The following is a 25,551-nucleotide window of genomic DNA, read 5'->3' as shown; positions in this document are numbered from 1 at the left end:
CCACATTTTTCACAATCAGCATATGTTATAAACAAAAAAATAATAACTGTTTTTTATCAAGGATTTATTATCAGAGTGGATCCTTTCATATAAAAGAATTTTGTCACTCTCAAAGAAAATTCCAACACTTTGTTACCATACATTGCTTATCGAGAAGAGTGAGTGGTGCATGTCCTTCTCTCCCTGCAGGTTCTCCGCAGGATATAGCAGCCGTGAGAAACCAAGCAGCCCTTCAGAGCATGCGGACATCACGGTTGATGGCACAGAACACAGGCATGATGGGAATGGGACCCACCCAGAACCCAGGGACAATGGCCACAGCCACTGCCCAATCAGAGATGGGACTGGCCCCTTACAGCACCACGCCTACCAGCCAACCAGGAATGTACAACATGAGCACAGGAATGACCCAAATGTTGCAGCACCCAAACCAAAGTGGCATGAGCATCACACACAACCAAGCCCAGGGGCCGAGGCAACCTGCCTCCGGGCAAGGGGCTGGGATAGTGAGTGGGTTTGGTCAGAGCATGCTGGTGAACTCAGCCATGACCCAGCAGCACCAGCAGATGAAAGGGCCGGTAGGCCAGGCCTTGCCGAGGCCCCAAGGCCCTCCAAGGCTGCAGGGCATTATGGGAACGGTCCAGCAGGGAGCCCAGAGCTGGCAACAGAGGAGCTTACAGGGGATGCCTGGGAGGACTAGTGGAGAATTAGGTTCATTCAACAACGGCGCCAGCTATCCACTTCAAGCCGGCCAGCCGAGGCTGAGCAAGCAACACTTCCCACAGGGACTGAGCCAGGTCGTGGACGCTAACACTGGCGCGGTGAGAACCCTCAACCCTGCTGCCATGGGTCGGCAGATGATGCCACCACTCCCGGGGCAGCAAGGGACCAGCCAGGCCAGACCGATGGTCATGTCTGGCCTAAGCCAGGGCGTCCCGGGCATGCCAGCGTTCAGCCAGCCCCCAGCACAGCAGCAGATGCCCAGTGGCGGCTTTGCTCCAAGCAGCCAGAGCCAAGCCTATGAGCGGAACCTCCCTCAGGATATGTCATACACATACAGTGGCGAAGCAGCTGGGGCCTCTTTCCCTGGCCTCTCAGACAGTGCCGACCTCGTGGACTCCATCATCAAAGGCGGGCCAGGGGATGAATGGATGCAGGAGCTTGATGAATTGTTTGGAAACCCCTAGTCCAGAGGGGACCCAGGAGCCACAACTCTAGTGGTTAACGCATAAAACGTGAAAAAGAAACAGGATGTGGACCCATCCTTGTTTTTTGTTTTTTTGACCCACGTAAACTGAGCAAAACTGCAGCTGGCTGACAGTGGAAGATTCAGGTGCCAATCCACAGCCCTGCTGGGCCTCATTTCACCTGATTTTCACACAGCAGTCAAGAGGAGACGCCTGCAGGTTCCTGCTGTGAGAGAGGGAGACACACCAGAGGCAGGTGGGGAAGACGGATGAGGCCTCCTGTTCAGCACTCTCTAATGGTCACCTGGCCCAGCGAAAGCTGCTCCAGCTGAGACGGACTGCTACCCAAGGTGAGGCATCTGTCAGCCCCTCCTGGCACAGGTGCCGACACTGCAGCTTTGGAGACACAAGAGACAGAGCCTCGGGCCACAGAGAGCCCCACAGAGACTGCTGGGTGCCCAGGCAAAGAGCACAGATCAGAAATGCACTGAGCTCTGGCAGGAAAAGAGATGTCAGGCCCAAGACCTGCGACTGGACAGGGAGGGCAGGCACGCAGTGAGATGTTGCAGGGAGACTACGAAGGATCCTACCGCCTGTCTCCTGCCCTATGGTGACCCTCAGAAATGGTAGAGGCTGTCTGTCGGCTGCCTCCCCAGGATAGCCAAGGGAGCTAGCTGGCAGGAAGGTCCGTCCTGCAGGCCTGAGGGCAGCGCCCTCTGCTGGTCACCGTGATAGCCATCACTCCCGGTACTTGGGCTGGAGCCTCCAGGGAGCCCAGTACTCTTGTGACACTTCGGCAGTTCCCATCTACTTCGGGTACCACAGGGTGAGGAGACCTCAGGGGATGCTGTGTGCCTGCCAGCGTGGCCGCCTTTCTCCCCAGCCCCTGCCCTGTCCCTCCTTGCGTCCACCCCAGCGCCCTTGCTTCTCCTCGCAAATGAAGCTTTGTCTTTAGGGAGCCTGGGCAGAGTCAAAATAAGTGCGAGAAGAACTGAGACAATGCCGGACATACAGAGGCGACACTGGAGTTGTCCTCCTCTCCCAAGTGTAGAGCTACATGAACAGCCCCTGCCTGGAACTGAGCGGGCTGCTTTGGTATCCGATGGCGGGTTCCTCGCGCGGCACCTGATAACTTCCGGTATTCCCACGGAGGACCGGCCTGGAGGTTGCCGGCCTGGGCTCCCTGTGGGAAAATCCCAGCGATGATGCTGTAAATGTGGCCTTGCCCTTAATCCCTACTCACGGGAAAGAACAATCTAAACTCCTGAGAGATGAGGCCCTGAAAAATCAATTGCTCCACCTTACACATTTTTTATGCTAAAAAGGAGGAAGATATGGTCCCTTTCATAAGGGCAAAGTAATCCACTTCAAAAATCCTGTACAGTTGTTCTCTTTGTAATTCACTCAAATCTGCTCTGACTGAAGTCTGTCAGGAGGGATCAACAACCTCCGCTATTGTAAGCCTCGTCTCTTACTTACAAGAACTTACCTGTCCTGTTTTGGAGGCCATGTTGCATAGCTGTTGTCCTGAGTGAGTAAGAATGCCGTGGGCCCCCTCCCTCTGTGTCCAAAAGGCTGGCCCCCTTCTGTGTAGTCACATGCAACTCCCCACACCAGAGCCCAGGCTGGGTACCATGGAGAACTGAAACGGCTGCACTCGGGGAAGGTCCTGAGAAGGGGGTTCAAACGGAAAGCTGGGGGCAGAGGATGTAGAGAGGCAGCAGGCAGGCAAACACTTGACTTGCTCTCCAGGTACGAAGGTTATGGATCTACTCAGCAAGGGGCAGGATGAAGCCAGAGGTGGCCAGGTGGGCAAGAGCCCAGGCAGGGGCCATGCTCTCTCTGGGAAGAGGCGATAGCAGGGAACCTCTTGAGTGGAAACAGATGAAAACCAAAAAAAGAAAAAGAAAAAAAAAAAGTAAGCCAACAAGAAGACACGGAATACATAATTACCTTTTTCTGAAAGGTACAGGAAATAAATATATAAGCAATGATGAGAAGCTAGAGGCGGCTGATGGAGGCGGGGCTCCATTATCTTTGAAAAGCTTCCTCAGAATGCTCAGTCCCGGGACCAACTAAATAGAGAGGTAGATTTTAATAAGGTGGTTTGGTTTTGTTCTCGTTTTTACTACGGTGCTGATGTATATGTAATGTCTAAAAAAGTTATTTGTAAATAAGTTTTTACAATACTGCAGATATCACTGGGTCTACTATCTGTAAAAAATATACATATAAATATATATATACTGTTTGTTTAAAATAGAGTATTTTTATTTTGTTCCTTAACTCATCATCACAGCAGTGGTATTGCACTTCAGATGACATCTAATTACTAATTTGTACTGTATGACCTATGGCAACTTGCTCCATTTTATTCAGATTTTTCTAGTTTTCTGTTTTTACTTTGTACATTGAGCATTGCTTATTTCCTGTTAAGAAATGTACAGAGCTCTGAAATGTAGAAATGAAGTGATGTTGACATACCACTTTTAAAGAAAAAAAAAAATAATAAAAAGTTATCTGAATCAACCCAAAGTTTATTTTTGGCTTGTCACTGGGTCCCCAACCTTAATTAAGCAGATGTATTATGCCAGGGTTTTAACTGAGTAACTGCAGTTCTTGTCTCAAAATGTTGATACCATCATTTAAACATTTATGTAACAGTAGAGATCAATCAATCATTCACAGCCTTTTTAATTCAACCAAGCAACTAAAACATTCTAAATTTGCACGCCGGGGGATGTGGCAAAGGGAAGTGAAGAGAAGTCAACTCTGAAAGGAACGTACTGAAGTCCGTTTGTAGATTCATTACCGTAATAATTCAAATCCACCTGGTTCATTCAGAGGACTTGGAAAATTAACAATAAAATTTTTATTTAAGACAAGAAAGGGTGAAAACTCAAGGAATATATTTGGGGGAAGGTGACAAAAAAGTCTTGCACTGTAGTACACTGTGTCAGTACACACACACACACACACACACACACTCACACACCATCTTACCAGCCCAGCTTCAGCTCTTTGGAAGACTGCCCTGGGCCAGGGCCTGGCTTACCCTACACCCACCCACAGAGGTAAAGTGCTTAGAAGTTTCCATCTGTGCTGGTGTAGAAGTGTGAGAGCCCCGCTAGGTAACTTCCTGGACAAACCCTGATATGGGATCTATGCTCCAGAGTTCCCCCTGCAGGATCAAGCAGAGGCTGGGACTACCTACCATCACCCCCTTGCTGGGCTTCTTGCCTTCTCCCTGTCTCCCCCATGCACTTTCTGTTTCCCACCCTGGGAGCCCTGCGTCAACCATTCAGACGCGTGACTCCACCCTCCACTTGTAGAAGACCTGGCCTAAGGCTTTCTATTTTAGGGGAGTCAAAAATAAAAATCACCTTTGTTTTGGATCTAATGAAAGTCACATGAACTTGAGGGTGGAAGAAGAGGCCAGTCCTTCGTATGGTGAGCTGTGGTTCCAGACTGGCTGGCAAATAACACCATGTGACACTGGGTTTTGTCTCCGTAATATGGGGCTTAGTACTCTACCAGGTAAGATTAGATCGAAAAATGAACAGAATCCAGGCTGGGGTGTGGTAAGGGTGACAATAGAAGTAAAAACATGAAGCTCTGGGAAGGGTTGAGTACTCCTCCCTATCCCGATTAATTAAAACCACATATTTTTATTTATACGAAAATTTGTTCTGCCCTATGAATGAAATACATTTCTCCTTTAAAACGATCTCTTATATGTAATCGTATTGACCTTTCTAAAATCCCGTGCAGTAAGTGGGTGGTGAGGGAAGGAGGGAGAGCATATTTATCCAGGAAGTCAGTAGGTTTCTGCCCCAGTGAGAAAGGTGTATTTTGTTGCTGAAAGTAACAGGCAGGCCGGGTGGCTCAGGTGGTTGGAGCCTCCAGCTCCTAACACTGAAGGCCATCGGTTCAATTCCCACATGGGCCAGTGAGCTGCGCCCTCTACGGCACAGATTGTGAACAATAGCTCTTCCTGGAGCTGGGCTGCTGCAGGCAGCTCTGCTGTGTATGGTGGGCCACTGTGTGCCTCCGTGGCCGGTGTGAGTGGCCTGCAGCAAGTGTGAGTGGCCCGCAGCAAGTGTGGGCTGCCGTGGGCTACCATGAGTGGCTGTGAGCAGTGCGAGGCTCATAATACCAGCATGGGCCAGGGAGCTAGCTGTGTCCACAACTAGACAACAGACAACGGCTAATGACTAATGACTTGAACCGGAGTGAACCAGCGTCGGGGGGAAGTGGAAGAAAAAGGGGGTGGAAAAAAAAAAGAAAGTTAAGGAAGACTGTGTTTTCTTTATTAATGACTTTATTGGCCACAGCCTACCCTCCTACAGCCCTGCAAAAGGAAAAATATCTGCAGAGAGAGAGGACTACTTATTTGTGCAACCAGGCCTTTATCGTTTTATTGTCTTTTGTAAATCCTAAGGACATTAGATTTCCATGCTGATGTCTTCTGGACGAGCCACCTCAAACACCTGTCTCGTTTCATGCAACAGGCAGCGTTTCCACATTTGGGGCTTAAGGTCCTGACCACGTCCACAACAGCTGCTGGGCCAGGAGTAATGCTGAATGGTGTGAATACCACAGATCCCAAATGAAGCGTACAGCATATTTGGGATCTGAGGTATTTTAAAAGATCTGAAAATCTAAGTGAAGTTAAAACCTAAAAATTAGGTTCTTGGTAGTTCTGAAGATGATTTTATGAATATTTTCAAACAATTAGAAAAATAGAAAAAATAGTACAATGAATAACTATAAACACTCACTGACTCGATTCATAATTCTTAACAGTTTGCCATATGTGCTTCACATACATATTTTGTGGAAGCTTTTCAAAGTGATACATACTGCAGCCATGTCACCCCACCACCTGTCAGCCTGCAGCTGCAAAGAATTAGGGCCTTCTATCCCGTAGCCACACCTCCATTACTGCATCCCACGTAGTGAACATTAATTCCCTAATACCATCTAGTTCTCACTCCATATTCAAATTGTCTCCGCTGTCCTCCACAGCCGCTTTGTTCTAACCAGGATTTGATTGAGGATTCCACATTGCCATTTGGTTTTTATGCCTCTGAAGACTCTTTGAATGCAGAAAAGTTCTTCTCCATCCCTTTTCAGAACATTGACTCTTTGAGGCAAGGAATCTGATTTCTAAAAAATAAAATCAGTTTACAAAATATACAAAAAATATATATGTAACTGTGAAAGTGATCAGTAATTCACGTCTCTCCAGCCAGCCTGTTGGCTTTCTGTAGCCAAATTTGTAGGAATTAAAATGATCAAGAGGTTGCCTTGGTGACAATAGAATTTAGAACAAAGGAAATAAATTCTATAGTTCAGATGTTTAAAGTCACAAATCTCTGCTATCCCAGTGTGCCCATCTTTTTCCACATGTAATTTAACCAAACTGTGAGTGTGTATGTGTTTATAGTTTACATCTATAAAATGTTCCAGTTTAGAGGCAAAAGAGAAATTGTTTAAAAATCCTCAAGCGTAACATTTTGGAGAGAGAGCTGTGTTTTTATCCCACTTCCAGAGGATGTGATTATGCAGTAATTGTGCTTTAGGGTCAAAACTGTGCACTCTCTCTTGCTTGTCTTCAGTGTATAAAACAATGAAAATGTCACAATACAAGTCACCAGGACTGATCAGAATACTAAAAAGTTAAAAGACCACAAAATCATAGCATTTTAGAATATTGGCCCCATTGTACCTGAGAGAACACTGAGGCAGGAGCTACAAAGCACAGCGGGAACACAGACAGCAAAGGGTAGAGCAGGACTGGAGTCACCTGGCTTTGGAGCCTTCACCACTTGGCTGAATCACCACCTCTAATGAGGTGCCTTGTCCGAGGTCTGACAGCCAAAGGGGGCGTGAACCGGTCTTGTATCCAGATATCCCCACTTCCAGACCAATACGTTCTCAGCGTACTTTTGGATATTTAGTACTGGTACTTGGGATGCATGAGGCTGTCATGTTTCTCTCCTCCTATTCTGGGAATGCTGGTATTTAAATGCCTTGATTTCTTTTGCTATTGTTTATAGTCTTTGTAACTTCCTTTGTACTCACACAAAAAAAGAGAAGTCTTATTCAACAGCTTCTTGAAGATGCCCACATCAGATTCAAGACTGGCCAACTTTCTTTGGAAAGATTAACAGAGAGCTCTTTTCTGCATGTTAGCATGGGTTGTATATGCTCATCATTCCATTTTCCTAGTGTCCCTGAGTACCATGAGGTGGACTCATTCCTATTTTACAGATGAAGAAAGTGAAGAAAGGTCGTGTGCAGCTGTGCCAGCCAGTGACTGACATAGGTTCCCAACAGCCACGGGCCCCAAGCCCCACGACTCAGGGGGCGCATCAGGACGCAGCCCTGTCCTGCAGCCCTGACTGTGAACCTCCTTCCCCTGCCAGGGGCAAGAACATTCACTGAGCAGAGGCCCCTGCGTGGTTCCTTAAAACGATATGCCTTTGCTTTCTTTTTCCTTTTTTCTCTATAAAGTCCAGTTCACAGCTGAATTTATTTTATGCTATTCGTTGCTGACTCTTCCCTGGCTACTTACTCTGTGTGTTTGCCTGACGTCCCCCACGTGCAGCCCCTTCTGTTGGTTTCCTGCCACCAAGGCGGTGGGCTCGGCTGCCTTATCAGCATCTATCTGGAACTTTCCATCAAGAGAGAAGCCGTCTCAGAAGCGGATGATGGCAGTGGTCCACAGAAAGCCACATATGGGCCAGGCTGCCTGCTTCCCCAGGAGCAGTCACGACTTCAGCAAGCCCTTCTAAAACCAGGGCTCAGCAGGCTTTCACTGATGAGACGAATACATCCCCTCAGCTCTTAAACAGACAGGAAATGTATTCTCTAAAGTGTGTGTTTCTACAAAACAGTTTCAAGAAAAACAAATTACAGACTTTTATTGTTTAATTGAACAGGTGATACCATATAGCTAACCTTCAGAGTGGCAACATTGTCTGCAAACATTGGAGCAAAGGGAGGGGGAAAGTTAGAAGTGCCTCAGTTTCTTGGCAACGTTGAGGTCCAGGTATTCATCCAGAAAGCTGTTTGCAATCCCCAGGGTGCCTAGGATGGTCAACAAGGCCAAAATCCCCAGACTCAGCCGGAACCCAGTGATCCTGCAGGGCGGATGAGGGAGAGACTGGTAAAAGGCTATACAGTGAGGAAGCTGGGACGCCCTGGGGTAGCCCACTGACAGTTGACACTACCCAGAATTTCCATGGTTCTGCCATTTGAAGATTTTGATTCGTCACATAAATTAAAGCGGATGCCAGCCACAGAGTTAATTGGTTCCTTTGAACATTCAAAGGATTATTAAGGCTGGGCAAGATGATTTCCTTAGTAACTTTTTGGAGATAGTGCAACATTTTTGCAACAGTTTATAAAGTGCAGCGACCAAAGAGCGCCCTTTATCCTTGCCTTTTCCTGTCTCACGCCTAGTTTTGTGTGAGCTGGTGAGACTTGGCCTCAGGCACCAGAGATCACTTTTCCCATCACAGCCATCAGTGCTGTTAATACTCTCAGAACAGGCAAGAATTCAGACTCCATCCTGCTACTTTTTTCCTAAACAGCCAATTCTTGGGTTCTCCTTACCTTTTTTTAGCAGCTTCCGAATATCCCCAGAAGAACTGGTGACGGGCATATATATACACCAGACCCAGACAAGCAGCAAAAACTATAGAGACAAAATAGAAAAGATACAGAATTTAATGGCAATCTCTAAAAATGTGGTGTGAAAACTGGGAAAATGCTCACAAAACACACATCTGACAAAAGACCTGTCCAGGATATATAGAGAACTCCGACGGTGCAACAGTGACAAAAAAACAACTCAATTTTTTAAGTGGGCAAAATGAATAGACGACTCATATAGGAAGATGTAAATGTAGCAATGAACACATGAAACAATTTTCCACATTATTCCACATCATTCAATATCAGCAAACGGTGATTTAAAACCACAATGAGATGATACCATTGCACGCCCACCAGAATGGCTCGAATTTAAATAGAGTGACAACACCAAATGTTGGTGATATTGGAATCCTCAGACATTGTTGGTGGGAATGCAAAATAATACAGCCAGTCTGGGAAAAGTCCTGGTAGTTTCTTATAAAACTAAACATACTTTTGGCCCAGCAATTCCATTCCTATGTATTTACCCAAGAGAAATGAAAGCACATGTCCATAAAAAGCCTTGTACAGAATGTTCGTTGCAGTTTTATTCACCATAGCCAAAAACTGGAAACAGCCCAGAAGTCTATGAACAGGAGAACGGATAACCAAACTGTGATAATCATACAATGGAATATCACTCAGCAATGAAAACAAACAGATACTTGCAACAACATGGTGAATCTCCGACACATTTTGCTGAGTCAATGAAGCATTTTACAAGAAGACATACCATATGATTCCAATTATGGAAAGTTCAGGAAGGGAAAAACTAAACCAGGATGTAAAACATCAGGACAGTATTTGCCTCTGAAAGTGGTTGACTGGAAAGGCATGAGGAAATGTTCTGATTGGTAGTCACGTCCTGTATCTTGATAGGAACTTGGGTCACACAGGTATATCCACTTGTCAAAACTCATCAACTGGTACACAAGATTTGTGGAGTTCTTTAAAAACAAGATTTACCCAAAAGAAATGTAAAGTGTGGTGCGATGTTCTGCTATACTGTCCAAAGAAAAATATCACTATCTTCGCTACATGAGGAACCCTCTCTCTCTCTTTCTCTGCACCTCACAGATGCAAATTATTAGGGACCACTTGGAGTCTATCTGTGGGACTCTGATAGGCTGGATAGAATCAAATTCATCATGTTATTAGGTCACAAACATCTTCTCTTTAGTTTCTACTATATACCAGGTATTATTCTAAGGGTTGGGGTTAGCAGTGAAATAGAAACAAGCTTTTATGGAGTTTATCAGCAAAGACAGACAACAAACAAAGAGAGAAATAAGAAGAAAATGATAGATTAGAAAGTGCGGTGAAGGAAATAAAGAGGGAAGGGACAGCAGCAACGGGAAGAGGTCGCCTTTAGAAAGGGGTGACGGGAGGCCCCTCTGACGGGATGACACTGGCGTTGGGGCCTGAAGGACGAGAAGGAGGGGGACAAACACAGAGCTGGAGAAGAAGAGGTGGTATAGTTACCTGGCGCCCGAAGAAGGAGCGAGATTCTGAGCGTGCCACAGTTTCGAAAATCCCCATCTAATGAATCACTCCCATAAAGCCAGTGAGATCTATTCAGGGGCAGTGAGTAGGCAGCTCACTTTGGATGAGAAAGAAGGAAGAGAAAATTACAACAAGAAGTTACTGGAGAAACCCTTTCCTGACAGGCAGTTGGCCCATCACAGTGAAATCCAAAGGGTGGAATGGCAAAGGCTGAGCCGCAGCATCAAACGGCACTTTTCTTGTTAGTTGTTAATGTGGTCTCGCCGGACAAGGAACGACCGCCTTCATTCGTGCCCTTAAGGGACAAAAGTAGGAGTTGGAATAAAGTTAAGAAGGGTTTCTCTCAAGGACATTTTATCTGAAATTCCTCAGTTGATAGTAAAAATTACAAGAAGAAGGGCTGCCTTTGGAAGCAGCTGGATTTCAGTTTATTTAAGTCTTAGCCATCAAGGGTCAAACCCAAATGAGGCAAGCAGAGTTATCAGAAAGCCAAAGGGATTAAATTTCTCTAACTAAGGTAGCTGGTGCTGGTCTGATCCCCTGTGAAAGGGACAGGCAGAGTTTGGGTAAAGCCCACAGCTCACCAAGGATACCCGTCAAACAGAAAGTACATGTTTGTAGGATGAAAAGGAGGAAAGGATTAAGAAGTACAAATTGGTAGTTATAAAACAGTCACGAGGAAATAAAGTATAGCGTAGGGAATATAGTCAATAATAGGATAATAACTGCATAGTTATTATGCCAGGTGGGTACTAGACTCATTGGGGGGATCAATGAGTCTAAAATTAATAAATTATATTAATATCTAACCACTATGCTGTACACCTGAAACTAATATAAAATAATACTGAATGTCAACTGTAATTCAAAAATTTTAAAAAGAGTACATGTGTAGAGTTGCTATATACAAACAATAGCACCACATTCTTGGGAAACTGAGAAAAGGTACATGGGTTATTGGGTCAAATACTAGCAGACCCTGCTCTGTACTTGGAAGCTAATTTTCTCCTACATTGGTGAATGAAAAGTTGGACACATTACTTAACCTCTCTCTACTTCAATGTCTTTATCTGCAAAGCAGGAATTAACTATAGAACCTACCTCAAAGGAAGGTTTTTAATCTTATAAATCCTCTACATGAGATAATACATGTATATCTCATGTACAGGATTTATACAGGATTTATACCAGGCAGTGCCTGCTGCATAGTAAGTGCTCAATAAATAGAAGCTATAATAGTTAGGGTGAGTTGTTAATTCTGTGTTCTGTTCCTGCAGATAAATTAGAATTTTAGAGAATCAGATCTGAAGACAAATTTCATGTCATTTTGCATTCTAGAGTGCCCAACATTCGGTTTGTTCCAAGTTTTAAAAACAATTACTGAATTAATTGAGAATGAAGCCAAAGTTAGCCTGTCTGTAGCACAGTACTCTGATACACACAGACATTGCGTGTTTTGTTTAAAACAATTTCCAGGATCCATAGATGTGTGGTTGCTTGTCTGCTCCTTAATAGTTCTGAGAACCATAAACCTCATTAGAACAGAGTTGACTGCATTTTAAAATTACCTTGGTGGAAATACCATCCAGCCATCCACAATGTAATCATGAATATGGGGTAATACTCCACACAATTTTGTCTGCAGGAAAAAATAAAGACATGGGTTATTTTATAAGAAAACTGTACTCCAAAGCACTGAGCTTTCATCTGGAGGTAAAATATCTGGTCTCTTCTCACAAAAATAATCTAAGAATTTACATAAAGAGCTTAAATTATCCTTAGATATAAAATTAGGGTTTTTTTGAGTTGGGACTCAAATATTGTTTAAATCTCAGAGCAGGGCCAAGAATCACTCTCTTACATACAAGTTGCCGGGAATAGAAATGAATCATAGCTCTTTTCCAAAAGTCAAGCCTTGCGATGGTCATGATTGTGAGCTTAAAATCATTCTGTGTCTTATCTAAAGAACCCAGAAAATAACTCAACTCATATTAAGTGGATTTCTTCCCCCGCCCAATTCCCTCACATCCATTGCCTTCTGCTTGAGTTACTCAGCACATTTTTTTTTAAAAAATGGTCTTTAAATAATTTCCCTAAAACCTCCTAAAGTAAAGGAATGAGCATATTTCGTTTCCATTTTACAGAGGACAAACTAAGGCCTGAGAGCCCCAGCTGACTGAAGCCTCGTGGAGAACCGAAGGTAGACTGTGTCATGTCCAGGTTCCAAAGCTCTGTCCTAATGTCAACTCGCATTGCCTCTATTCATAGAAGACTTGGATGGAAAATTTGATACTATTTTAAGCAAAAGGGAACAGTTCTCTGGGAACTATAATTAATGCATCTGCACCTAGCAAAGGGAAGAAAGATGAATTATATTCCTCCTCCTTCCTGTGCTACACCTCCCAGTGAGCTTAGCTCAGTTGGCTGAATTCTTTACTGACAATATCACAACCAGAAAGAACTTGAAGGTAATTTGTAATGAGGTCTTGAGTGGATGCTGGTGGAAGAGTCATAGCACACAAGACGATCAGTGATCCCACGTGCCCTTGAGCTTTAAAGTTTGAGCACTTAAGATTATGGACAACTGGCCCAGAAATAGTTGATACTGGTCCTTGAAGACCATAGGTGATGTCTTTTTTTCTTATTGAAAAAATAAGGGGTTTTGTTTGTTTGTTTTGGCAACTAAGATGGTGACATAGGAGGCTCCTGTACTTCTCTCCTCTCACAGACTCATGGAATGAATAGCTACACACAGAGCAATTCCTTCTGAAAAATCCAGAAACCAGCTGAGTGACTCCTACACATCAAGCGAGACAGAAAATGCCCACACAGTTTTATTGTTATAATAAAAGGCTAAGGCACCCTCTTGCCATAAACACCGCCCTCAGCACAGCGCCGTACGTTCTGGAGGGAACCCTCAACTCCCGGCTTCTTTCTGAGGACACATCCTGTACCCCAGTTCTTAAGATTTCCAGCTGAGGTCTGGGGCCCCGAAACACCTCGCTTTGAAAGCCAGTGGGGCTCACATCCAGGAGACCTACAAGGCTTTGGGGAGGATTTCACCAGGGTGGTGGCATGGCCCCTCCCTTAAGCTGCTGGCCAGGAGGAGCTGTGATGTTGCACACATCCCCTGGGGCGCCGGGAAGTAACTGAGAAGATAGGGGAAGGGGGCGCTGGGTGAGCAGGCGTGGTTAGAAGCCATTGAGATACAAGCAAGTAATGGCGTCTAAGCTCGAGGCGGGGGGGCAAAGCCTAAAACGTTTGGCAGTTTAGCACCATATCTGCAGCTTTCCACCCCAAGAGATGTGTCCCTTTGTCTCCTACAAGCAGTTAGTCATGCAGGTCTCACCTTGACCTCATGTTCCAGCTGGGCTCACTGTACTTTTCTCCATGTCCCTCTTCTGTTGACCTTCCTTAAGCCCCAGGCCCTCTGAAATGAGGCTTTGTCCATTTCTTGCTATTATCTTTCAGAGACTGAAAATGATTCTCTGACCCCCAGTCCTGGGGCCCTGCTACTGCTGACAATCTCCTCTGCTGCTGCCTGCTGAGAACACCTGGTATAGCTAGGCCTTAAGATACCTGGAGTCCCACTCTACCTGCTTATTATGACCTCTTCCACCCCCTCCAGCACGTGACCATATTCTTCTACCGCCACGGCCTGTCCTAGGACAACGCATCCACAGTAAGCTGTCAACAGACATTGTTTAATTCAAGGGGACCAAACTCTGAAAATTTCTCCTTAACCATCCTATTGGTGACTAATTACAGTTACCTTACATGAACACCAAAATGAGAATAATTATTGGTCTCTTTTGGACATGAAGGCAGACATATTCTGTCGTCTTATTATAGGAGATCCTCAGGAAAAATCTTCAAATGGGACAGAAAACAGCTGGCAGCAGCTGTGTTGATTTTCCCCCCTGGGGAAGGGAGAGCATGGGTGCTTGTGACCACCGATGGACCACCCGCTTGCCTGCAAGTCCACACCGAGGGAAACCAAGTCTGCCTCCCCGCTTGCTCATAGAGCCTCTTTGCACAATAATCTTGTGCTCTGTTGATATTTAAGCTCCCATAAAAAGATTAGGGAGAAGATTCTCCTTTGTTATAGGCAGATGTCACAATGGGCCTCAAATTCTACACAGGGGTGATAACAAAGAGAGTCTTTGCTGGAAGGACAGTTGGGTGTCCTGCCATCTTGGTTTGCCCTGGACTGAGAAGGTTTTCAGAACATGGGACTTTCAGTTTTAAAACCAGGACTATCCCCAGTAAATTGTCCTGGTTTTCCTGGATTTGAGAGGTTTCCTGGGACACAGAACTTGGAGTACCAAAACCGAGGAAGTCCCAGGCAAACTGGAACAAGTTGGTCATCCTAAAGTCTGGTCTGGCGGAGCCTGTTGAGACTCCATCATGGTCCATCCCAACTCCAAGGGAACCTGGGCCGTGGGATTCAGGACATGAGACTACTGCAGATTCCCGCCTGGATCCGAGGGCGTAATGGGGGGAAATCCCAAACTAAGTACCATTTGGAACCTGTCTCTGCAAAATGCTGCAAAGTTCACCTTATTTTGGAAAAAAGAATCAATGTGTGACCAGGCAGCCCCAGTTCTGACAGTTCCTAAAACACTAGGCTCCAAATGTGTTTAATTGCATAGCCCTAATGGTTATACAACCCTCATAAAAGTACAGACATGTCCTACTGTAGCAGAGGTGCTCACTGACAACAGATGGAGGGAAGCTGGCGGTGCCATACGGTAGTTGCCCAGCCTACTACACCCCCAGCCACCTTGGATTTGGGTGGGGCTCCCTCTCGCCAAAGGAAAGCCAGCAAAAGTGAAATGTGTCACTTCTAAGCCAAATGGTTAAGTAGCTGGTGTGCCAAGCTCCATTCCCCCACTCACTGGCTGAATGGCGACAACTCTGAGGACCTGAATGGGGACAGACCCCTCAGACAGAAGGAGCCTAGGCCTCCAAATGACCCTGTTCCCAACCAGGAACACCCATATTGAACTTGACACGAGCAAGATATAAACTCTCCTTGTGCTAAACCACTGGGAATATCAGGTTGATCTATTAACACAGCTAATACAATTGACTGGAAAAGAATACCGTACACATTATAAAACATACACAAAATAGAAATTAAAGGATGACATTTTAAGGATAAATACAAGTAGCAGCTCCAATGTTTTCCTCACCACCTCCTCCTCCCCAAACAGTTCACTTAGTGCACCCCCCTCAGGGGACACACCACTTGGGAGACCTCTGACTTAAAACATTTCCGAATATCTTTGCTATTTGATACACAGATTTCTAACCAATGTGTAACAGGAAACTGTGTGTATAACAATCTTGTTCATAGAAAATCTGAACCATTTGCCCAAAGGGACAACCTGCTCAGCCATAGCACATTTCTAGTGCCACGCTCATGATATGACATCTTTTAAAAAAATAAACAACAGTCAAGACGACTGCTTCTTGGGAGGTTTTCCTCTCTCAAGTGTTTGTTTGCCTTTTTTTCTCCTTTTGTTTTGTGACTCTGTGTTCTGAGGCAGTGGGCCGCACGCCGCTGTGAGCTGCTTGCCCTGTTAGCAGATGACCCAGCCTCAGTCTGCTGGCTTTCGACGCTGGAAAGCTTTTTGGATTATTACACTGACTGGGGTTCAGAGCAATAGGTTAATATGCTCAGAAGAGTCTTGGGGATGAAAGGTTGCTGGAGTTAATCTTTCTATAGACTCGTAACTGCCTAAATGGCTCCTTGTCAAGTGAGCCTTGTGTGGAGACACCAGAGGGAGGATGGCTGGTGGCAGGAGGGCATGACTTTACCCAACACTCTTCCGTGGCACTGCTGAGGAAGAGGGTGAGCAGATGAGAGAGTGAGGCTTGCAGCACATCCAAATTCTAGCCACCTTTCGTCCGCTCACGACCTGAGAATCACCCAGCTTGTGTGACAGAAGCTATTTGGTAACGGCACTAACTGAAAGTTTGTCCCCCCTGTAATTCATATGCAGAAGTCCTAACACCTGAAGTGGCTCTATTTGGAGTAAGGAAGTAATTAAGGTTAAAGGAGGACAGAAGGGTGGGGCCCTGATCCAATTGGATTGGTGTCACATAAGAAGAAACAGCAGGTGGCTCTCTGACACCCACCACTCACTCTCCCCGCCACCCCACGCACACATGCAGAGAGGAAAGGCCACGTGAGGACAGCAAGCCAAGAAAAGAGAGCTCTCCCCAGAAATCGAATCAGCCAGAACCTTGATCCCAGACTTGCAGCCTCCAGAACTATGAGAAAACAAATGTCTGTTGTTGAAACTACCCAATCTGTGGTATTTTGTTACAGGAGCCTGAGCTGGCTAAAACAGGTGGTTTGTGGAGCAGGATGCTAGAGTTGGAAGAACTCATCATTTAGAGTCACTCTCTCATCTTGGAGATCCCAGCCCTGCATAACTGAGTGGATAAGTTCATCTTGTGCTTTCAGTTAATCTCTAAGATGGATACACTTGTAAGAAAAATGCAGGTGTGTTTATTGTCTCACTTTTATTTAACTTTTCTGTACTTACTACAAAAGCAGGTGACCCACATTTCTATAATCCTAGTGTTGCAGAATATTTGAAAAGCACTGTCTTTGTAATATTGCTAACGAGTGCTCAAATTCATGATGATTGGGTGTACTTGTGGCAGGTGAATTCTGGAACAGGAACTGAATACATCAACATTAAGCAAACAGGAAAGCATTCACAAGAACTAAGTAGGAGGCAATTCCTCTGTCTTATCCAGAACCATGAAACCATTGTTACAATATCACATATACCTCTAGGCTCCAAGTTTAGAAATCCTATGAAAAATTTTAGTCCAAAGATAACCAAAAAATGTTTAATGATTGAAAAACAAAGCTAAAGAATTAGCGCTACCTAGCCTCAAAATACAGAAGATACAAGACACGTAATAACGATCCTCCAGAGGGTGAGGTCAGCAGCTATTCTTCTCTTCCAGTGAGAATAGAATCAGAGGAAATGTATTTAAATTGCAACAAGATCAGTTTATGACATGGATCTACTTTTTAGATTTATAAAAGCCTTTAATCTGAAAGGATGAAGATGCTTGAATTAGACTAGATAGAAGTAGTTTTTTTGTTGTTTTGTTTTGTTTTGTTTTTTAAAGATTTTATTGGGGAAGGGGAACAAGACTTTATTGGGGAACAGTGTGTACTTCCAGGACTTTTTTCCAAGTCAAGTTGATGTCCTTTCAATCTTAATTGTGGAGGGCACAGCTCAGCTCCAGGTCCAGTTGTGTTGCTAGTTGCAGGGGGTGCAGCCCACCATCCCTTGAGGGAGTCGAGGAATTGAACTGGCAACCTTTGTGGTTGAGAGGACACTGGCCGATGTGGGAATCGAACTGGCAGCTTTCGGAGTTAGGAGCACGGAGCTCCAACTGCCTGAGCCACTGGGCCGGCCCCTCGATAGAAGTTTTTAAGCTGAGCAATAACATGCAAGAATGGCCCTTGGTGAAATTATAGTTGCTATTTTTGTAATTAAAAAAAAAAAAAAAGCATGCGTTCTGACAAAAGACTGCAAAACTCTAGAGACAGTCACCTCTAAGACCTTCCCTGTAGGAAGGGAAGAGGGATTGAATGAGGTCTCTGGAGAAGGGGTCCTGGCACTGGTAGTTTGGGTAAGGTAAGCTCCATAATAAGCATCTCAGTTTGGCAAATAAACATCCAACCTGAGGCGACCCTCAGACAGGAAACAGGTACATCAGTGTGGTCAGAGGGACCTGCAGTGATTGCTATGAGATGCCAGGTTCCACTTAAAGACAGAACTTGTCATAACATCAGGCCGCTTGGCTATGCTTTGGGCAAAGCAGCAGGAGAAAGGGGTAGGGAAATGGCAGCAATTTCCGTTACAGCCAAGGCTGGAAGGAGGCTGCAGGGACTCAGGGCTCTGGTCCAGGAGAGCCAGAGGGGAAAGTGCATTCCCTCTCAGGACCTGGCAGAGCTCAAGCGGACGTACCTGTGAAGACCGGAAGAGGTAGCCAAGTAGGCTTTGGAATGTACTGGTTATCCCAGAGGATCCTGTCCTAACTACCTCAGATAAAGTCGAAATGACTTCACTAGCAATGAATCTAATCTGATTTGGCCAGACTAATTCTAAACTTAAAATCTAAGGCAAGAACTGGGCTAGTGTTGTGGACTCTCTAAGAAGAAATTCAGGGAAGGGAGTAGGGCCATCCCCATTCATTCTTCAGGGAGAACCCAGAACAACTACGACTGTGCTCTTACAGCTATTTTATGGCTCCAAATGCCACCCCAACTATGAGCTATTATTTTTTAACCCCTCTCTGTTCTGCCGTGATTAATCAAACAAAACACTTCTAACAAGGAAATTGGGTTTGTATGCTATTTTATAAACAGCAATTTAAGAGACATACTTGGAAATGGTGTCTAGCTTTATTCCTGGGACAAAGAGTCCAGATATAGAAGAGGAAGGAAAGAGAGAAATAACTTGGAAGAAAATCGAATTTGTGGAAGCTATGTGAATGAGCATAGAACCAGAGGTGATCCGAGGATTTAGCCTGCTGGAAGCGCAACAATTCCCCAACAGGAAGTTCTCAGATGATGAGAGACAAAGTGGGAAGATGTGGGGGATTTTTATAAATAGTGCAGTATCTCCCAAACTTCAAGCATTAATAGATCATGGTCAAAATTTTAACCTCTCTATACACCACTTACTATAAATCAAAACAATTTTTTTACTTAAACAAATTAGGGAAAATGAAATTTTACATCACCACAAGTGGAAAAAGAGTATCACTTTCTAAATAAAGGATAAATGTAAAAATAAATCCCATGAAAACAAGAAGTTGCCAAATTCTACCAATTGCTGAAGGGTCTGACTACATACAAGTACATGAATTACTCTGATGAAAGTAAATATTGATTTTGGAAGGTGGGACAGACTGGCACCAAACCAGTCCTTCCCACTGGCATAACCATAAATATTCAAAGACAATTGAAATGAAAATGGCTTTCCCATTATGTGGTTCAATGTTATCTAAAATCATACCTTGGGTGTAAAGTTTCAGTCAAGTAAGAGGAACAAGCTCTAGAGATCGCTGTACAACATTGTACCTCTAGTTGACAATATGTACTTTTAAAAAATTAAGAGGGTTACATATTCTTACCATGATAAACTTTTTTTAAATTATCATGTCTATGCACCTATTCAAAGGATCTCTTCTACTACCAGTGGTGTTCGTCTCACCTTTTCAAGCCGAGGAAATAGTCTGTGCTGGCCTCCTTGGAACAAATAGATGGACAAGAGACCAACGTTGTCAGAACCCAAGGGTCAGAACTTGCCCAAAGTCACTCAAGACTTAATAAAAAGCCTGAATAGTCCAATTGTCATTAAAAAAACTTAAATCCCATAGTTTAAAATGTTTCCACAAGGAACACATCAGGTCCTCATCATTCTACGCACACATTCTAACAACTTACTGAGGTACTTATTGGTACACTCTTCCAATCTTATTAAAATTCTCTGAGAAAATAATTCTCTAACTTGTTCTGTAAGACTAGTATAAGCTTGATATCAAAATGAGACAAGGACCACACAAAAAGGAAAATGAGAGGCCAACCTCCCTCGTGAACATAGATGAAAAATCCTGAAGTATTAACAAAACAACCGAGCGACGTAGTATAAATGGTGATAGGTGCCATGTTTTTAAAAGCACTTAGTTTGGGGCATGAAATACAAAGGGAGCCCAAGTGTCTTACAGCAGGCAAATTCATGATGCTTATGGTGGAACATTCTGTGTGGGTCTGAAAAGGCAAGGAGAACCAGATGACCAACAGCATGACGAGTATATGTTTAATAAAAGCTTTCTCATTCTTGCGTGTTTCTGATTTGAGGAAATGGTTCGTGGGCAGAGGGTAATACTAACCCCCCTCTGTTTTGAAGAGGAGAGGAGAAAATAAAGACAGAAAAGTGAAAATTGATGGTGTAACTAATACAACTTGAGGCTACTGAACTCTCAGGGGGCTCTTTGACCCAACTGCCGTGCTGAGAGTCGTAGAGCGGGGCCTCCTAAGATCCCAGCCTATTTTGTAAATAGAATGAATCTGTATATTACCTAAATCTGTACAGTAGGTGGGTAGAGACTCCATGCACTGCGTACCTCAAGCATCAAGGATCATAAGAAGTGGTCTTGGCCATGAAGAGTGGTTATCTCTTCTCTGCACCTTGTCCTCCTAATCAGAATTGTGTATATGTGGCCAGCCCGGATCCCTGGAGGGTGGGAGAAGCATTACTTACTGGGCACGAAATATTCTCTCGAACTCTGGTGACCCAAAGACTGCCGGGGGTGTAATTTTGTATTTTAATCTTGCCCTTGCTACCTGCAAAGCAAAATAACCTGCAAGAAAAAAAGGAATTAATGTTAAAAATATGCCACATCATTATTAATTAGTAAAATGCAAATTGAAACCACAATTAGACACCACTACATACCTATCAAAATGTCTGAAATTTAAAAGACAGCTCATACCAGTTAAAAAAAGACAGACAGGGGCCAGCCTAGTGGCTCAGGCGGTTGGAGCTCTGTGCTCCTAACACCGAAGGCTGACGGTTCGATTCCCACATGGGCCAGTGGGCTCTCAATCACAAGGTTGCTGGTTCAATTCCTCCACTCCTGCAAGGGATGGTGGGCTCTGCCCCCGCAACTAAAATTGAACACGGCACTTAGAGCTGAGCTGCTGCTGAGCTCCCAGATGGCTCAGTCAGTTGGAACGCGTCCTCTCTACCACAAGGTTGCCAGTTGGACTCCCGCAAAGGATGGTGGGCTGTGCCCCCTGCAACTAACAACAGCAACTGACCTGGAGCTGAGCTGCGCCCTCCACAACTAAGATTGAAAGGACAACAACTTGACTTGGAAAAAGTCCTGAAAGTACACACTGTTCCCCCAATAAAGTCCTGTTCCCCTTCCCCAATAAAATCTTAAAAAAAAAAAAAAAAAGACAGGTGAGAACGTAAGAGCGACTGGAACTCTCATAACCTGCTGGTGGGGATGTAAAATGGTACAACCACTTTAAAGAACCATTTGGAAGAGATTTTTTAGTTAGATATAGATAGACTATATGATTCAGCCATGCTACTCCAGGTATTTCCCCAAGAGAAATGAAAGCATATCTCCATACAAAGACTTGTACACAAACGTGCACAGCATGTTATTTGTAATAGCCAAAACTTAGAGACAACTCTGTTATGGTTAATTTTAGGTGTCAAATAGGCTACGATATGGGACTCAGTTGTTTGGTCAAACACCAGTCCAGATGTTGCTGTGAAGGTAATTTTAGATGTGATTTACATTTACATTAATCGCCTTTGAGTAAAGCAGATTACCCTCCTTAACGTGGGTGGGCTTCATCCAATCAGTTGAAGACCTTAAAAGCATGAGGTCTGCAAAGAGGAAGGAATTCTGCCTCCACACTGCCTTCAGACTCAAGACTCCTGCTGGAATTTCCAGACTTCCAGGCCACCCTGCAAATTTCAGACTTGCCAGACTCCACAATTGCATGAACCAATTTCTAAAATAAATGTGTGTGTGTGTGTGTGTGTGTGCATATAGTGCAGTCCTTCTGTTTCTCTGGAGAACCCTGACTAGCACAGATGTCTATCAACAAGTCAATGGATAAACAAACTGTGGTATATGTATACATACATACAATAGGATACTACTCAACAGTATGTATACATACGTACAAAAGGAATGAACTATTAACACGAAACAACATGGATGAATCTCAAAATAATTAGGCTGAATGAAAGAAGCAAGACCAAATAAAAGACTACCACTGGATAATTCCATTCATACAAAATTCTCAAAACTACAAGTGAATCTATAGGGACATGAAAAAGATCAGTGGTTGCCTAGAGATGAGGAGGGCCAGAGGGAGGCTTATAAGAAAACTTGGGAATGACAGATCCGTGCCCGACTCGGTTTCCCTACTATGAAATGAGTATGACTTTGTTCTGCTTTGTTTGCTGTATGGAAGGTGCACTAGATTATCAAACCCCACTGCACCTTACGATTCGTTCTGTGAACCTCTTTCAGTTTCAGACCCACACTTTCTCCTTTGTTCAGTAGTTCTCAATTCCTCAGCTTCCTCCATTTACCCCATAGTTAATTCTGGGGTCTTTTATGCCCCATCAGATTGTTTCTTCCAGTTTCAGTTCCTTACCAGTTGTCCCCAACACTATTTTGGTCCCACTTGTTTTAGTACTTCCATATCCATTTCCTACTTGCTAATGTTTTAAAAATAGTTTCCTTTCCCACACCAAGTTTGTAGTTTCATTCTCTCACTGTGTTACAGAATTAGGGGTGATGGGTTTCTTCCAGAAAAGCTGGGCTCAGAGGGCCCACCACGTCCCCATGGGGAAATCTAGTCCCTAAAATGGCCCTGAAACACGGTGCTATCTTCTCCCCTCTGACAAGAAATCGGTAAATGTTGAACCTGGTTTAGTAAGGGCTCTTGCACCACTTTCCTTCCCCTTGACTCCGCTGTGCTACAAACAAACTGCTGTTTGGGATTTAAAAGCTGGAGCTGAATGTCTAAAGTGTGTAAATGCTTCGGGCTGGAGTCCTTCTCCTTCAAACTGCAGTCCATCCCCAAAGCCTGAGTGAGTAGAGGGAAGATAAGAAAAGTGCGGAACCAAACACCAACTACTTCAAGCCCTGGGCTAAATCTTTTCAAGGTAGCGTAGATTTGGGACCCATGAGACCAGTGACTCATGGGCCCAGCTGGAGCCAAAAAGGAGATCCATCTGCTGAGGGGGGAATTTGGACGTGTCTGCTCTGGACCCTGCTTCCAACTCACTCCACAGCCTTGGAGAAACCCCTTGGTGAGGCTTCTCATTTCCATCTGTAGATTGTACATTAGCAATGGTGCAAGAACCTGGAGCTTCCGAATGAAGCTGTAAGAAAGTGAAAGCTTTGCAAGTGCTGTCTTCCTCTAGGCTGTGCGTTGCACCTGGCTGGCCCCTGTCTATAGCGGCTGCAGCAGTGAGGAATGTGCTTCAGCAAAAGGAAGGCGTGTTTGAATACCCAGCCAACCCAGCTCCAGGAAGGAGGAGTCAGTTGGGCCAGCGAAGCCCCCAGGGGTGGAAGCCCATCTCTGTCCTCTCAGCTCAGGGGCCTGAGAGACACGTGGCTACCATTGGGACATGATGAGGGTGGAAAGGCTATTTCACCACTTCTTCTGGAGAGCTTCAACTTTGTTTCCCTTCTTATGAGTTGATTAAACATGGCTTAAGAATAGTCTTTTGCTTTGCCTGTCTTTCCTCTCTCCCTAGCTTTCTCCAGAGGGACAGGTACACTGGGGAGACCACCCCCCACCATAACTCCCCTCCCCTCCAGCCACAGCTGTCAATCCTGCAGAAGCTCCTGTCTGTAGGTAAGCAGTGAGAATGGGACTGACGTCTGACCCTGGGCCTGGTACCCTGGTGGGCGTTTCTTACCCAGTGACCTATTTAACCCTTTCTGATAAGAACACTGAAGGATGCAATATGCTGGCCAGAGGTACCCAAAAGGTAAGTTGCTGGAATGGAAAGATACAAGCTTGTCTTCAAAAGCTGAGCTGCTTCTACTATGGCACACGCTGTCCTGCCTCCATTAACACCAGACTTTTGTAGAAGCAGCAAATTCTGGTTCCTAATGCCAGCTAAACAGCAGTCTCTCATCTCTCTTTCACCTATCATTAAACAGTTCCTGTCCCCCAGCAACCACCATTGGCCCAGCCTCCTCTCCTCTTTCTCACGCCCACCCATGCCACCCAGCTGCCAGACCTTCTGGCTACAGTTCACATTGTCCCCTGCACCCACCAGCACACAGTAGCCTTCCTGTGCAAATGACAGAGGCTCTGTCCGCCTGGGGTCATCTGTGGACCTTCTCCTGTGCTCCTGCCGTGCTGCGATGAGGGCACACGTGGGTTGGCAGTGCCTCTGAGTAGGTCTGTGTGAATGAGGAATCAGCACAGCCAACTGCCTCCGACCTCAGGGCTCCTTAAATCGGTAATAAACATCCTGCTCTACTCCAGGAAAGATTGGGACTCAGACCACAGAATGTGGGTCTTAAGTTATAGTATTTTGATAAATCCACAAAACAGACTGGCTAGGCAAGACACTGAGCACGTGTACAGGCTGGACTTTATCCTAAATGGTGGTGCCCTCCTGCTTCTGGGTTCTGGGCACAGCCCACAGCCCTGCCCTGTTTCCTGGTACAAGCACACTTGGAAAGATAAATACGTGTACTTGGTAAGAAGTCTTGCCCACCAGTGCTCACTCAGACCCTTTTCCCGATTTAGCAGGTAAGAGAATATGAATTGAGTAAATGTGGTCCCCGTTGAGAAAAAGCCCTCATTTAACCAGGCAGTTGGGATATTGAATAACCCTCGCGGGAAGGTGCTTTAAAATTTAGAATTAACTACTTAATCTGAAGCTCATGTTTCTGCAGATTTTTTTTTAACCTGATAATCATACCTGCCATAGGCAGTTTGTTTAAGAAAATGCATTAATTAAAAGATTAGGGTTTAAGAAATCACAGCCAGAGTTTACAAGCAGGTACAATTAATATTTTTAGGCCATTTGCCCCAGGTTACCACAATGCTAAGGGGCTTGAATTGGGCTGTGGTAACCACTGATGATGCAGAAAGGCTGGGCTCAGAGGTCTTAGGTCCCCCCATGGGGAGATCTCACCCCTGGAATGGTCCCACTCTCTGCCCGTCCCAGGGAAAGCCGCACTGATGGCCCTAAGCAGACTATGCTCTTTGGAGCACACAGGGCCACCAGCAAGGAAGTATGAAACCACAAAAGCAGACCTCCCTCCCTCTGCCACATACATACACACACACACACACACACACACACACACACACTGCCCGGGACTCTTACTTTGCTGACAGGCAGAGAGGACAGAGACAGCAGCCAGCAAGATTGAATTCCCAGCCATCTTCCACTTGGAACGTTCTGCTTCACAGAACAATTTGTAGAACTCAAGAGGCAGATAACACAGGCACTTTCAACTTGGCAATGCTGACCTTCCTTAAAAGGTAAACAAAGCAGGGGAAGGGAAAGAAAAAAAAAAAAGATGATTCAAGCGGCTGAGTGAC

The 25,551-nt window shown here is 44.9% G+C and overlaps 2 protein-coding genes across 4 annotated transcripts in view; one reads left to right on the top strand and one right to left on the bottom strand.

Annotated features, from left to right (window-relative positions):
• The window catches only part of MAML3 (mastermind like transcriptional coactivator 3), a 382,671-nt gene extending 378,986 nt beyond the window's left edge, over positions 1–3,685 (top strand). For both annotated transcript variants that reach the window (XM_033134281.1, XM_033134280.1), the window contains exon 5: positions 190–3,685. In XM_033134281.1, the coding sequence (XP_032990172.1) occupies positions 190–1,187 (998 nt within the window). In that variant the 3' untranslated portion in view covers positions 1,188–3,685. The remainder of the gene's footprint in view (positions 1–189) is intronic.
• A 4,414-nt stretch (positions 3,686–8,099) lies between these two features.
• Positions 8,100–25,521, bottom strand: MGST2 (microsomal glutathione S-transferase 2). 2 transcript variants are annotated; one of them, XM_033135384.1, is made up of 5 exons: positions 25,334–25,510; positions 20,702–20,801; positions 11,963–12,033; positions 8,811–8,892; positions 8,100–8,335 (listed from the first exon to the last, which is right to left on the bottom strand). In XM_033135384.1, exons 1-5 carry the CDS (start codon positions 25,389–25,391, stop codon positions 8,206–8,208), a joined length of 441 nt encoding a protein of 146 aa, XP_032991275.1. In that variant the 5' UTR covers positions 25,392–25,510; the 3' UTR covers positions 8,100–8,205. The 2 variants fall into 2 exon arrangements, with proteins under 2 accessions (XP_032991275.1, XP_032991276.1); XM_033135385.1 differs by lacking the exons at positions 8,100–8,335; positions 11,963–12,033 and having other exon boundaries at positions 8,817–8,892; positions 25,334–25,521.
• Positions 25,522–25,551: the final 30 nt, after the last annotated feature.

The sequence above is a fragment of the Rhinolophus ferrumequinum genome, chromosome 18, assembly GCF_004115265.2.
Source record: "Rhinolophus ferrumequinum isolate MPI-CBG mRhiFer1 chromosome 18, mRhiFer1_v1.p, whole genome shotgun sequence".
NCBI lineage: Eukaryota > Metazoa > Chordata > Mammalia > Chiroptera > Rhinolophidae > Rhinolophus > Rhinolophus ferrumequinum.
The sequence above is the reverse complement of the archived record's forward strand: the minus strand, read 5'-3'. Positions and strand labels throughout refer to the sequence as shown.

What these genes read in the sequence shown, in the direction of transcription:
- MGST2 (XM_033135384.1), bottom strand. Translation starts at nt 25,391, where the DNA reads ATGGCTGGGAATTCAATCTTGCTGGCTGCTGTCTCTGTCCTCTCTGCC. An exon ending in CCTCTCTGCCTGTCAGCAAA is followed by an intron (nt 20,802 to 25,333) that starts GTAAGAGTCCCG and finishes TTTTTCTTGCAG; the next exon opens with GTTATTTTGCTTTGCAGGTA. An exon ending in GAGAGAATATTTCGTGCCCA is followed by an intron (nt 12,034 to 20,701) that starts GTAAGTAATGCT and finishes TTTTTCCTGCAG; the next exon opens with ACAAAATTGTGTGGAGTATT.